Here is a 13,333-nt window from a genome sequence, read left to right on the forward strand (position 1 = left end):
TTCTCTGCCGTCCCCACTTTTTGCCGTCTCCGCTTCTCTGCCTTCTGCCCTGATGACTGGGCCCTGCCACTGGCTGCGTGGAACTCACAAACTCTCCCAGGCAGGGCTATTCAGAGGAGTCACTTCACCTTCTCTCTTCTCTCTCCTCCTACAGAGAGCTCCTGCGACTGTAAGAGGCAGCTACTATATTTCTCCCAGTTTACCGCCTAACACCTGGAGTTCTGACCTGTGGTAGCTCATGCGCAGATCCCATGCTCACACATGCTGGTGTGCAGTTTGGGTGTTTTTTGTTGAGTTTTAGATATTCGGCTTATTGTTATTTCAAGTGGAGAGATCTGGGGACATCTCTCACTCCGCCATGTTTTCAAGATATCTGGCATGAATTTTTAAAGAGTAAAAAGATCTATAAAAAATTTTTTTGTTTGTTGCTTTAGTTTAACAACTGCATTCTTTAAAAAATATCACTTATTTTTCATTAGAATAATGAAAAATTGGATTACTTATTTCCTACACTTAGTGTGTGAGCCATAGAGAGAAGGAGATGTAAGAAAACTAAAGAAGTTATGAGAAAACTAAAATGGGAAGAACTTTGGAATGGTGAGAAGAGTAAAGTTTCCTTCTTAAACTCCCTTAGTTATGAATCTCTGACGCGAAAGTCAAAAGAATGAACTTATGTCGATGTTCTGCCACAACCCAGTGTGTGATGATGTGAAAAATCACAGACTGCACAAGACTTTAGAAATCATTTACTCCAACTTTTCTGGAGATGAGCTAAGGCACAGAGGGGATCAATGAAGGCTACGTATACATGCCAGGATAGAAAACCATTCCCCTCATCTGATCTTGGCTTTTTTCCCTAAAATATCACTCTCTCTTAAAATGATACATGATTTCTCTATGTATCTGTTTCCTCATTTGAAGAAGGAGTAGGTTAGTAATGAACTTCTTTAAGATTCACAATAGTTTTAGTATTCTCAGTATTTGATCACTTTGTGCCACCAAAAGTACAGTAGGCCATTTTAACAGTATATACAGTTAAAATTACAGAAACCTATAATAAAAGGAAAACAGATCGAGAGGGAATGCATAGTCAAGAGTCAGGATATCCTTTATTTCTAATGGATTTTAGTTCTTTTTGGCATATCCAACGATTTTCTCCATCACAGTATTCAGAAATAACTTTTGTCGAGGAGAGATAAGCGCAGCTGTTTTCTTTATTATCACCAACAATTTCTAATCTGCGAGGTAAAAGAAAAGACTCCCTTAGTGTTTAGAATTTTCTCACATAATTTTCCTTCTCCAGTTAATATTTTCTACAACTTTCAGGAAATAATAGAATACGAAATTATTAAACAGTAAGTTTACAGTCACAAATATAATGATAGAAACATTTAATGGAGAGCTAATATAAACCTCGGGAGTCTGCAAATTTATCTTCACTGAAAAACAAAACAATCCTAACAACAACTTCATAATGATTTTTTTTTTTTTTTTAAAGAGAGAAACTTTGGAAGCTGGGAACCGATTCTCCTTATTCTACTACTAACATGTCATATGAAAAGTATCTTAACTTTATTGAGCCTCGATTTTCTTAAATATGCAGGATACCACCACCTAATATTTGGGGGAGGCATTGAGAACATGTGACATGCTTAAACAAAACACAAGCATACCTTGGAGGTATAGCTGGTTTGGTTCTGGACTATCATACAAATATCACAATAAAGTGAGTCACAAATATCACAATAAAGTGAGTCACACAAATTGTTTGGTTTTCCAGTGCACATAAGAGTTATGTTTACACTATATTGCAGTCTACTAAATGTGCAAAAGCATTATGTCTAAAAATATGTACTTCCCTTAATTAAAAAAAATCTTTATTGCTAAAAAATGCTAACCATCACCTGAGTCTTCAGTAGTTGTAATCTTTTTGCTCATGGAGGGTCTTGTTTCATTGTTCATGGCTGCCGACTGATCAGGGTAGTGGTTGCTGAAGGCTGGGGTAGCTGTGGCAATTTCTTAAAATAGTGAAGTTTGCCATATTGATTGACTCTTTCAAAAAATGGTGTCTCTGTAGCATACAATGCTGTTTGATAGCATTTTACCACAGTAGAACTTTTTTCAAAATTGGAGTCAATCTTCTCAAACTGTGCTTCTACTTTATCAACTAAGTTTATGCCATATTCTAAATTCCTTGTTGTCATTTCAACAATCTTTATAGTATCTTCACCAGATGTAGATTCTACCTCAAGAAATCATTTTCTTTGCTTGTACATAAAAAACAACTTGTTATCCATTAAAATTTAGACATGGGATTGTAACAATTCAGTCACATCTTCAGACTCCATTTCTAATTCTAGTTCTCTTGTTATTTCCTAAACACCTGCAGTTACTTCCTCCACTGAAGTCTTGACACTCTCATAGTCATTCATGAGAGCTGGAATTGACTTCTTCCAAAATCCAGTTAATGTTGATATTTGACTGTTCTCATGAATGATAAATGTTCTTAATGATATATAGAATGGTTAATCATTACTAGAAGATTTTCAATTTACTTTGCACATATCCACTAGAGAAATCATTATCTATGGCAGCTCTAGCTTTATGAAATGTATTTCTTAAATAATAAGACTCCAAAGTCAAAATTATTCCTTGAACCATGGAGTGTGGAATGGATGTTGTGTTAGAGGGCATTAAAACAACATTAATCTCTTTGTATATCTCTATCAGAGTTCTTGGATGACTAAGTTTGTCTTCAATAGGCAGTGATATTTTGAAAGGAAACTTATTTTCCGAACAGCAGATCTCAACGGTGTCCTCATAATATGTGTAAAGTATGTTATAAACAGATGTGCTATCTGTCATTCAGGCTTTGTTATTCCATTGATAGAGCACAAGCAGAGTAGATTTAGCATAAATCTTAAGGGCCCAGGATTTTTGAAATGGTAAATGAGCATTGGCTTAAACTTAAAGTCACCATCTGTGTTAGTTCCTAACAAGAGAGTCAGCCTGTCCTTTGAAGCTTTGAAATGAGCATTGTCATCTCCTCTCTAGCTATGAAAGTCCTAAATGGCATCTTCTTCCAATATAAGGCTGTTTCATCTACTGTGAAATTCTGTTCTTTAGTGCAGCCATCTTCATTAATTATCTTAGCTAGGTCTTCTGAATAACTTGATGCAGCTTCTACACCTGCACTTGCTGCTTCACCTTGTACTTTTATGTTCTGAGGGTGGCTTCTTTCCTTAAACCTCATGAACCAACCTCTGTTACCTTAAAATTTTTTTCTGCAACTTCCTCATCTTTTTCAGTCTTCACATAATTTAAGAGCATTAGGGCCATGCTCTGGACTAGGCTTTTGCTTAAGGGAATGTTGCGACTGGTTTGATCTTCTATCCAGACTGCTAAAACTTTCTCCATATCAGCAATAAGTCTGTTTCGCTTTCTTGTCATTCCTTTGTTAACTGGAATAGCACTTTTAATTTCCTTTGAGAATTTTTCCTTTGCATTCATAACTTAGCTGTTTGTCAAAAGAGGCCTAACTTTCAGCCTGTCTCAGCTTTCTATATGCCTTTCTCACTAATCTTAATCATTTCTAGCTTTTGAATTAAAGTGAGAAACATGCAAGTCTTCATTTCATTTGAACATTTAGTGGCTATTGTAGGGTTATTAATTGACCTAATTTCAATATTGTTGTATCTCAGGGAATAGGGAAGCTCAATGAGAGGGAGAGAGAAAGGGCAACAGCCAGTCAGTAGAGCAGTCAGTACACACACAACGTTTATCAATTAACTTCTCTGTCTTATATGGGTGTGGTTCATTGCACCCCCAAACTATTACAATAGTAAAATCTAAGGTCACTGATCACAGATCATCACAACAAATATAATAATAAGGAAAAAGTTTGAAATATTGTGAGAATTAACAACAAAGTGACACAATGTCAGAAAGTAAGCAAATGCTGTTTGAAAAATGACACCAATAGACAAGCTGGACATAGGATTTCCACAAACCTTTAATTTGTAAAAATGCAATGTCTGCAAAACACAGTAAAGTGAAGTGCAATAGAATAAGATATGGCTAAATGTTCTCAGTAACTGTAATAGTGACCTAGAGGGTAATGTCTATAGAATTTAGAGGCAGCTAAGAAAAGAGGCTCAGTTCATGTGCTATATAGTCAGAAGTTCATTTCTTTTCCTCATTCCAAAAAGAGATTGGTGGGTGTCTGCTTCAACATGCTATTAGTTTTAAACAAGCCTGAGCCTTGTCACTCACTGCAGGTGGGAGTCAGAGTAGAAGTCAGACAATGGGATAGGCAGTATTAGGGTTGGGGTGAAAGAATCGAGTGAGTTCAAGACTCACTTATTTGTCTCAAACAGAAAGTGAAATGGAGACAGTGGGCTGGATTTCATCACAGCTTTTCTTTGTTCCTTTGTTCCATTCTTCATAGCCCTTTAGAACCTATGCAGCCAATCTGATGTCTTTCTGTTTCCCAACAGTCTTGTCAAACTATGACCTTCTCTCAACTGGGCTATTGCAAAAGTCCTCTATATTATTTATTTTTTTCTACTTTTCTGATCCTTCGATATTCAAGATATCTTTTAAGTGCTCATCTGACTCTTCCAAAAGGCCCTCACTTTCTTCTCAGGCTTTCCTTGATTAGATATCTGCCTAATTCTCTAACATTATCTCATTTAATCCTCAAAACAATTCTGTAAAAAAAAAAAATCATCCTCTATTTTTTTCCCTTACCTGAAAAACCAGTGCTGAGATTCAATAGAAAAGCAGAGTCTTACTGATGTTTTTTCTATTAAACCTGATACTTTCCATGTTTACCCAACTGTTACTGTCTTACCCAAAGCATCATTTTTATCCTCAGAGAAAAATGGAATGTTCAACTGAATTTAACACATCCACTAAACATGTCAGTGTTTTTTAAATTTTATTTGTATTATGAACCTCAATAAAATAAACATCATGGCCTGATAAGAAACAGACACACATACACACAATTTAATAAACAAAAATTAACCTTTACTATATGTGAAAAAATAAAAGCAAGTTAATATCAGAGTTTCATTTTTATGTAAATAACATGTAAATAAGATGTAGAAAATAATTCTCAGAAAGCATATAAAAAATCAGCATAGCTTCTATTTAACAAAATAAGTATGTTGCCTTTTTCTAAATTTATTCTAGTCCAGAAAACTGATTTTAAAATACACGTTATTTTAAAGTCTCACATTTAAAAAAATATTTTAAAATATCAATCAATGTCAAATTTGCTAATTAAACTGACATTTCTTTTAATATTTAATACTTTTCCATATTTAATAATTTATCAGTATTTTAAAAACAATCTTCGACATGCTTCTGTGTTTTAAAGTTTAACCTTTTTTTTGAATGATAAGAAAACCCATTTTAACGGTAACATACAAATATAAATAAATCACTCACAGAGTCATAACACTTAATACCATCTCTTCTGAAAAACTCATTGAAAATACTTTTACAAACTTGGTTGAATGCCTGTACACATTTGCTTTAGAGAGAAAAAAAATCCTGCCCTTTGCTATATGATTAATCACGAATTCTGTTAAAAAATGTAATTTATCTGTGGAGCATTGGTGATGATCTTGACCATCTTACACAAGAAACTACAATGAGACACCCAGTAGAAAACAGCAAATGATGCCTTTGTGGCTATGTATCACATCCCCTCAAATAACTATCTTTTTTGTACCACTGATTAAAATATACTATGATATTTGTCACAATGTGTGTAGTTTCTCTTAGGTGTCTGGAATCCATACTCTGGTATATACCATTTTCTCCCTTTGTATTAATTGTTCTAATTATGACCCACTAGGTTTGAAAAACTCTACTTAAAAATATTTTGTGTGCCATAAGCCTCCAGCTAGAATTTTTTAAATTTTACATGTCCTTCCCTATTCTCTCTCTCCTCGGTATCCATTGTGGATAAAAATATTTATTCTTATAAAGGGCTAATGTCTTCATATATGGAAATTTTCAACCAACTTCAGAGTTATCCACCTTCTCAACCTATTCTGAACCTCTTGAGAATTTTTAACTAAATTAAAACTATAAAACTCCAGCTTTAATAACAATGTTACTATCTTGCAATGTAAATCTGATGTAAATTGATTATTAAAAATAGTTTATGTAATACTCACATATTAGAATTTAGAAAAGAACCATTTATCCACTTCCATTTCTTCTCTGGTAACGTAAAGTTTAATCCAATCCAAAATATAAGGCTCTTATCTGTCAGGTTACTGATGAATACCTGTAAATGGAACGGAAAAAACAAAAAGACTAAATATTAAATCTATTTATCTACTCATGCTTTATCTACTCATGCTTGAGTAGATAAATAGATTTGCATTCTTCTACTCTTCCTCTAAAACACAGTTCAATGATCTCCCCCTCTATGAAGCCTTTCCTAACTCCACCTGAGAGTTAGTTATTCCTTTTTTGTGATAATTCTTTCTCTGCATTTATATTTGTATTGTTAAATTCATCATGTCATAGTAAATCATTGCTTACGTGTTTGTTTAGTATCTCAAACTGTGAGCTTCTTGAAGTCAAAGTCACTACTTCCATCTGCATAGAACCTTTAGGCTAAAACCCAAAGATGTTGATATGGTTAGAAGAAAGTGTTATGTTCTATTCAAGTATTTTATTTAATTATTTACCAGTTCTTCTTGATTTTGAATAAGCAGCAAACTGGATTCTTGTGTGGAACAGTGAGCTAGACTGTCATTCCAAGGTTTGTGATTATTAGAAAAAAACAAGCATTTTTCTTGGAAAAGGTGCCAATGCATTGGGCACTTTAACAAACTTGGTCTCTCTAAGGTAAGAAAGAAAAAGAAATAAATGTTATATTACTAACCTGTCCTCACCCCACCACAACTAGTGACACACACATACAAGTCACTATAAATGCTTGGAAGTCTTTATCACCATAAGAACAATTCATGAATTTATTATAATTTTGAGTTTTTTGAGACCTACTCTTCATTCTGGTACCAACAATTAGAAATTAATGACCAGTTATATTGAGCATATGCGAAATCATAGGCTATCAGAATAGGAAAAGATCATCAAAATAATTTAAGCAGCCATTTCTTACATTTTTAGATGCCAACAGAATAACTTGGTTAAGTTCATACAGTGAAATGGTGGTAGAATCAAAACTATTTCTCAGTTTCTGTAAATTCACTACTCCCTGGACAAAAATATCAAACCTATCTCCAAATTTTTACTTCAAATAAATAAACTTCTAAGCAAACAATAATTTACTTCACTAAATTAATGATAGAAGCCATGAAGAAAATCATCATGAGAAAATTTCTATTTGCCAAGTGGTATATTTGTCTATTTAATGTAATCTATAAGATTTAGTAGATCCAATAGATCCAGTAGATTCCAGTTTCTTAAAATGTCCTATAAGAATGTGCACACAGGTCACATTCCTCTACAGTCATTCAACAATAGTTATTTTCATTAACACACACAGTTGAACCTTGAACAATAGGAGATTGAACATGGATCCACTTAAAAGCAGATTTTTTTTTCAATAAATACATACAGTACTGTAAATGCATTTTCTCTTCTATATGATATTTTTAATAATAGTTTCTTTTATCTAGATTACATAATTGTAAGAATACAGTGTACAGTACATATAATATGCAAAATATGTGTTAGTTGACTATTTATATTATTGGTAAGTCTACTGGTCAACAGTCGGCCATTAATCGTTAATTTTTGGGGAGTCAAAAGTTATTCATGGATTTTCAACTGTCCAAAGTAGTAAGCACCTCTAACCCCAACATTGTTTAAGAGTCAACTGTACTTACTAGAACAAGATTTTTTTCTTAGTGATGAATACAATCAATATTAAAAAATTCATTTATGTTTGAGTTCTATTAATTAACTTCATACCAAAGTTAACTATTTTGCATATTCATTGAAATCATCAACTATTTCAGTTAAAGGCAATATTCTACTTTTTAACTTCATATTTGGTTATTAATTATTGAATATTCTAACAGAAGCTTCTCATGAAGCAGTATGCTCTGGTAGTTAAGATTATAGGCTCTGAAGTCAGATCCTGCTAAGTACAATTCTTGGCGTCACCGCTTTCTACTTGTATGACCCTAAGTGAGTTGCTTAGCCTTTTCACGCCTGAGTTTTATCAAACATAAAATCAGGGTGATAATACTATCTTAACATATGAGCTGTTATGAGCCTTAAATAAAGTAGTGCATGATATCTACCAAATGTTAGTTGTTATTCTTGGGAAATTAAAGTCACAAATTTACCTGTTGTTTCATTTCTTTCCTCTTGAACATCCACATTGCTCTTTTCTGTTGATGATTTTTGTTTTAAGAATGTCACTAGTAAATAAGGAGAAACTGTTAAGAAGATTAAATACTGAAACACGTAGTGAAATAGATATGTTCTGTTTATCACTTCAGGAAAATAAGTTATCTCAATAAGCTTCACATCAACAGAAGATAAGAGCAATAGCAGAGTAACAAAGGGTCTAGTTAGAAGACAGCATACATAGACAAACAAACAAATAAGAAAACACATAACAAATAAACTCACAAAGGGGTTGGATTATCTGTTATCTACTAGATAAGTAAGGATATTACTTAAAGTTATAAATTGCTTAAATTCTTGCCCCAAATTTCTTATCTTTAGAGTGAGTTGTATTATTCATATCCCAAGGGAGAAATTGCCTCATGCAGTCTGAAATTTAGTAGGTATTTAAGAAACTGTAAATAATTGGAAATTTAAATTTTATTTGTTATTGTTATATTTTTATCATAATAGTGATTTTTTTTTAACTTCTTGAAACACTTATGAAATACTCCATGAAGACCATCAGAACAATTAGGAAGAAAAATGTGAAAGACTGTAGTCCTCAAAGTAGACATGGGCTGAGCATTGTTAGAAGCATGTTTTGTCATTTTTTTTCCCATTGGGCTTTCACTAAGTTTGGGGTGACTAAATTATGTTATGATATTCTAATATTAATGATAGAAGCAGAATAAGTAGAGCAATAAATAAACGATCTTGCTTCACTTACCTGAAACACTCAACCCGATTATAGCCAAGGCAAGAAGAATAATCCCAGTACAAGCAAGTTTCAGAGCAAATTGACGCCAAGTTGGCCTTTGACAGACATCTGAGAAATTAAAAAAAAAAACACACAACAACATTCCATCAACTCAGTTGAGCTCATCTATTTTAAAAGCAAAGGTGGTTTAGATCATATATGGACAGTTAAATTCCAGTTGGGAGATGGAGCAGCAAAGAATATTTATCAGCCATCTTAAAGTTGAGTCACAAGATGGGATCTCAGTCAGATCCAACTGAGAACTTGCTCATTGATAAAGTCGAAATATTTATGCTTGTTCTTGTGTGTGAAGGATTGGTATAAGAATCAAGAGAAGTAGATGTGACAATGTTTTGAAAATTGCCGAATGCTATAAAAAATAAAGCATATGCCCTATTGTAGGAAGTAAGTCAAAGAATTCTGTCTAAAAAGAATAGCCTTCATTCTAGACATCTTTAAAAATATAGATTTCATAGGGAAAAATTATAAAAGAAGAACTTATAAATTACAGAAAATTGGAAAAATTCAAAATTAAATCAGCTCTGATGGGAATTGTTCTCGTAATTCATACTTGAATTTCTCTACTTGAAGGTTAGCATCTACACCTCTGATTTAATTATAAAACCCTTTTGTTCTCATTTGGTTGATAACATATTACATATACTCTAGTTATCAATTGTTTTCTAAATTGTATTAGAGGCAAAGGTTTTGCAAGTAACGTTTTTCTAATTTATCTACTGCTATTGATTTATTTATGATACTGATTTTTTTATATTTTTCCAATATTTCTCAATATAAGTGATTTGTCAATTGTTAAAATATTTAGTATCAGGTACATTAAAGTGTTGTCTTTTATTCTCATTAAACGTTCCAGAGTGACCTGAAAGACTATTTCTATCTGAGGGATATCTCATCTGAGGGATATTGCATTTGCTGGTACAACTTCCTAAAAGTCTCTTCTTCCAGAGAGCATGCCTTCGTCCTGTAATTCTTTCAGGTCTTTACTTAAATAGCATCTTGTCAGGGAGGGCTTCTATGATTATTCTATTTGTTATGGTACCCTCTCCAAAAGCTAGATCCCAATTTCATCTTTTATTTTTCTCAATTGCACTTAATATCACCTAAACTTTTATAGGTACTTAGTTATTTGTTTACGTATGTCTCCACAGAGGTATACTACAAACTCAATTCAAGATGAGATTTTCCTCTAGTTTATTCACTGCTGTACTCTCAGCACCTAGAGCATGCCCAGCACATTGTAGGTGCTTATTTCTGAATAAATGAATAAACTCTAAGGTACCAACACCTTATCTACTTTTGTAAGAAAGCAAATCCTTTGCTGTAAATAAAATAGGTCACAACTCACATGTCTCTTTGGTTTTACTGACTGCCTTTGATATAATCACTGTTCTATGTCGTTACCACAACCTGAATAGTTTAGCCAAAGAGCTCAATAGTGTTTTCAATGATAATTGTAATACCAGATCAGTGTTTTATAGTCACACATTTTGTTCTGACTCTATTCTACTATTTTTTACATATTTACTTTCAAGATGATATTTTGTAAGATAATAACAATCAAACTAGACAAATTTCCTAGACCCATTGATTTGGGATCATGGATAGTAGCTTTTGTAGAAAATCTTACTGTCTTTCTCTGTATTCACTTTCTGACATCCTCTTTCAACACTATCATCCCTTCTCCCCACTTTTGCTAGATCTGAATAGGGAAAAAGAAAGTCTTGCTCTTATCTATCAAAAAATAACTGTGACTTGACCAAAGCTTGACTGTAGTTATCACAATCTTCCAATTTCCCTTAACATCCATATGAAAAGTAGAGTGAAATTTATTTGATAACCCTGACTTTTTCCCAATTTCGAAGGTTGATAATTTAATAGTTTCAAACCTATACCAAACCACCTTAAAAACGTATAATCCATATGCTTAGCATAATATAGAATGAATACCAGACTGGATAAAAATCACAATATTATTGACTAGCAAACTTGATTAGATTTCAAAAAGTAATACTATGTCATAATGATTTCAGCCTAGTATCTGGTCTTTTAAAAATCCATTCCTAGACTATGGCATTTATCACCTATTACCTCACATCACAGTTCTCCTTTCATTTGGAAGAGTAAATCCTCTAAAACACACAAAAATGCCAATTTCAACAAATTTCAAATAGGTTCATTAGTGATATTTTCCAGGATATTGTGGCTTGTCTCTTTCTAAGCTGTAATACTTTTCAAGTTAGAAACTAACAGATTATAATTATTCTCAACTCTTTAATCTTAAATACAATATCTTCCAGAAAATTTTTCACCTACCCTTTGGAGAAGGAAGAATGTTAATCATTAAGCCAACATTTTGTATTCTAAAAAAAAAAAAAAATACTTTGAATTCATATGTACTGGAACTTAATTACAATATTAGTATCTTGTAGGAAGATTTGGAATAAGGTAGGCTAGTCTTACAACAAAGTAACAATGTGTTTCTGAAATTCTTCAGGGTCTTTCAACAAAGCCTCAGTAATAGGAGTGATGTTCACTTTTCACACTGATATTTTGATAAAAAAGAAATCTCTGAGATATGTGTTCTTCTCTACAGTTAATAAGATTCATCCTCAAACCAACACTTTAAAGTCATACATTTAAGAGGAAAACCTAACTTTTTATAGTCACACATTTTGTTCTGACTCTATTCTACTAGATATACAGAAATATATCTATATCTAGATATACTAGATATAGAAAACAAGATATACAAATGTCAACAGGAAAATTAAAGCCACTTACCCTGAGGAAGAGATGGGGGTGATGAAGTTTCAAGGCCAGTATTCCCAGTTAATTTTAAATCAGCATATGTCACTTCTCTGTCCATTGTAAACAGGAGAATGTGGCATTAAACATTTATATAAGGAGATACTCCAAGTTCTATAAGGCAAGATCAGTAAAAGGAAGTGACCATTGTAAAATGCTTTGCTGTTTCTCTTGTATTGTTACCCACCCACACTTCTCGCTGTGGGTTTTCTTCATAAATTAGAGAGGCAATCTATTACTGGTTGTCCACTATACTTAGACATGTAATATTGTATATACATGGAGAGAGACATTATACACGCAAACGCATGCATAATATATAATATTAAAGCTAAATATTTCAAAGGGGGTAATGATTAAATAATTATAAGTGACATCTTATAATTAAATAATTATAAGTGACATCTTATAATTAAATAATTATAAGATGTGGCAATAGTAGCAATAATATTGAGTAACTCAAGGAAAAATAAAAATAGATTTTTTTTATTACTTTGTCTCTTGTTTTGACATTAAATTTTGCTAGGTTAATAGTGGGAGTTGGGATGGACAAGAAAATAGAGTAAAATAAAAACAAAGTTATTTTTGAATGTGAAAAAGTGTAATATGCTAGAAGATAGCTATGGCATGGAGAAAGGGGTGATAAGAGAGTGATGAGAATCATTTTGTGAAAGAAGGTGAGAACACGAGAAAATCTACTCTAGATTTAAAATAGAAAAGAAAATGATGACTTCAGTGAGATGGCAGACTAGGAATCTACAAGCCATTTTTCTTTCAACAGAGATATTGAGATGACAACAATATATGAACCAGAATACCTCTGTGAAGGCTCTAGAGACCAATTGATTAGCTATGGCACCAAGGCCATTGTAAAACCAAGAGGGCATTCTAACGAAAGGGGTAGGGTAATTCCCAGCACTTGGTGCACCCATTAGTGCCCCTCCCCTTCCATGGCATAGTACGGACACACCAAGAGGAACGCTCATGTAGTGGGGATCCTTCAAGATGGAAGCAAAAAGAATAGTTCAACATTCTGGATTGTCTGGAGCTACTGAAGAAACAGTTCTCTGTCTTGCTTGACTGAGTATGTATGGTATCAGCGCAAGTTTGGATGACACTGAAAACTAAGGCAAGCAGCATGTAAAGCCGTGGGGCAAGAGATAAAAATGGTTTGAGATGTCCTATGAGCTTCAGCTAGGCTGATTTGTGAGGGCACTACCCTTCAGAAAAACAGTGCACCAACACTTTGAGCAGTGGTTGTTTCTTCAAATGTTAAAATAACCCCCTCAAAAATAAATAAATAATACAAAGTATACAAAGAAACAGAGAAACATGGCCCAATCAAAGAAACAAAATAAA

The 13,333-nt window shown here is 33.1% G+C and overlaps 1 protein-coding gene across 1 annotated transcript; it reads right to left on the bottom strand.

Moving 5' to 3' along the window:
* Positions 1-1,090: 1,090 nt before the first annotated feature.
* Positions 1,091-12,048, bottom strand: KLRB1 (killer cell lectin like receptor B1). Its single transcript, XM_006914687.1, has 6 exons — positions 11,951-12,048; positions 9,119-9,217; positions 8,346-8,420; positions 6,714-6,868; positions 6,192-6,304; positions 1,091-1,238 (listed from the first exon to the last, which is right to left on the bottom strand). The coding sequence occupies exons 1-6, from the start codon at positions 12,033-12,035 to the stop codon at positions 1,091-1,093; spliced, it is 675 nt and encodes a 224-aa protein (XP_006914749.1). The 5' UTR covers positions 12,036-12,048.
* Positions 12,049-13,333: the final 1,285 nt, after the last annotated feature.

Source organism: Pteropus alecto, unplaced genomic scaffold (assembly GCF_000325575.1).
Source record: "Pteropus alecto unplaced genomic scaffold, ASM32557v1 scaffold94, whole genome shotgun sequence".
NCBI lineage: Eukaryota > Metazoa > Chordata > Mammalia > Chiroptera > Pteropodidae > Pteropus > Pteropus alecto.

What these genes read in the sequence shown, in the direction of transcription:
- KLRB1 (XM_006914687.1), bottom strand. Translation starts at nt 12,035, where the DNA reads ATGGACAGAGAAGTGACATATGCTGATTTAAAATTAACTGGGAATACT. An exon ending in ACCCCCATCTCTTCCTCAGG is followed by an intron (nt 9,218 to 11,950) that starts GTAAGTGGCTTT and finishes TTAATTTCTCAG; the next exon opens with ATGTCTGTCAAAGGCCAACT. An exon ending in TCTTTTCTAAATTCTAATAT is followed by an intron (nt 1,239 to 6,191) that starts GTGAGTATTACA and finishes TTTACCTCGCAG; the next exon opens with ATTAGAAATTGTTGGTGATA.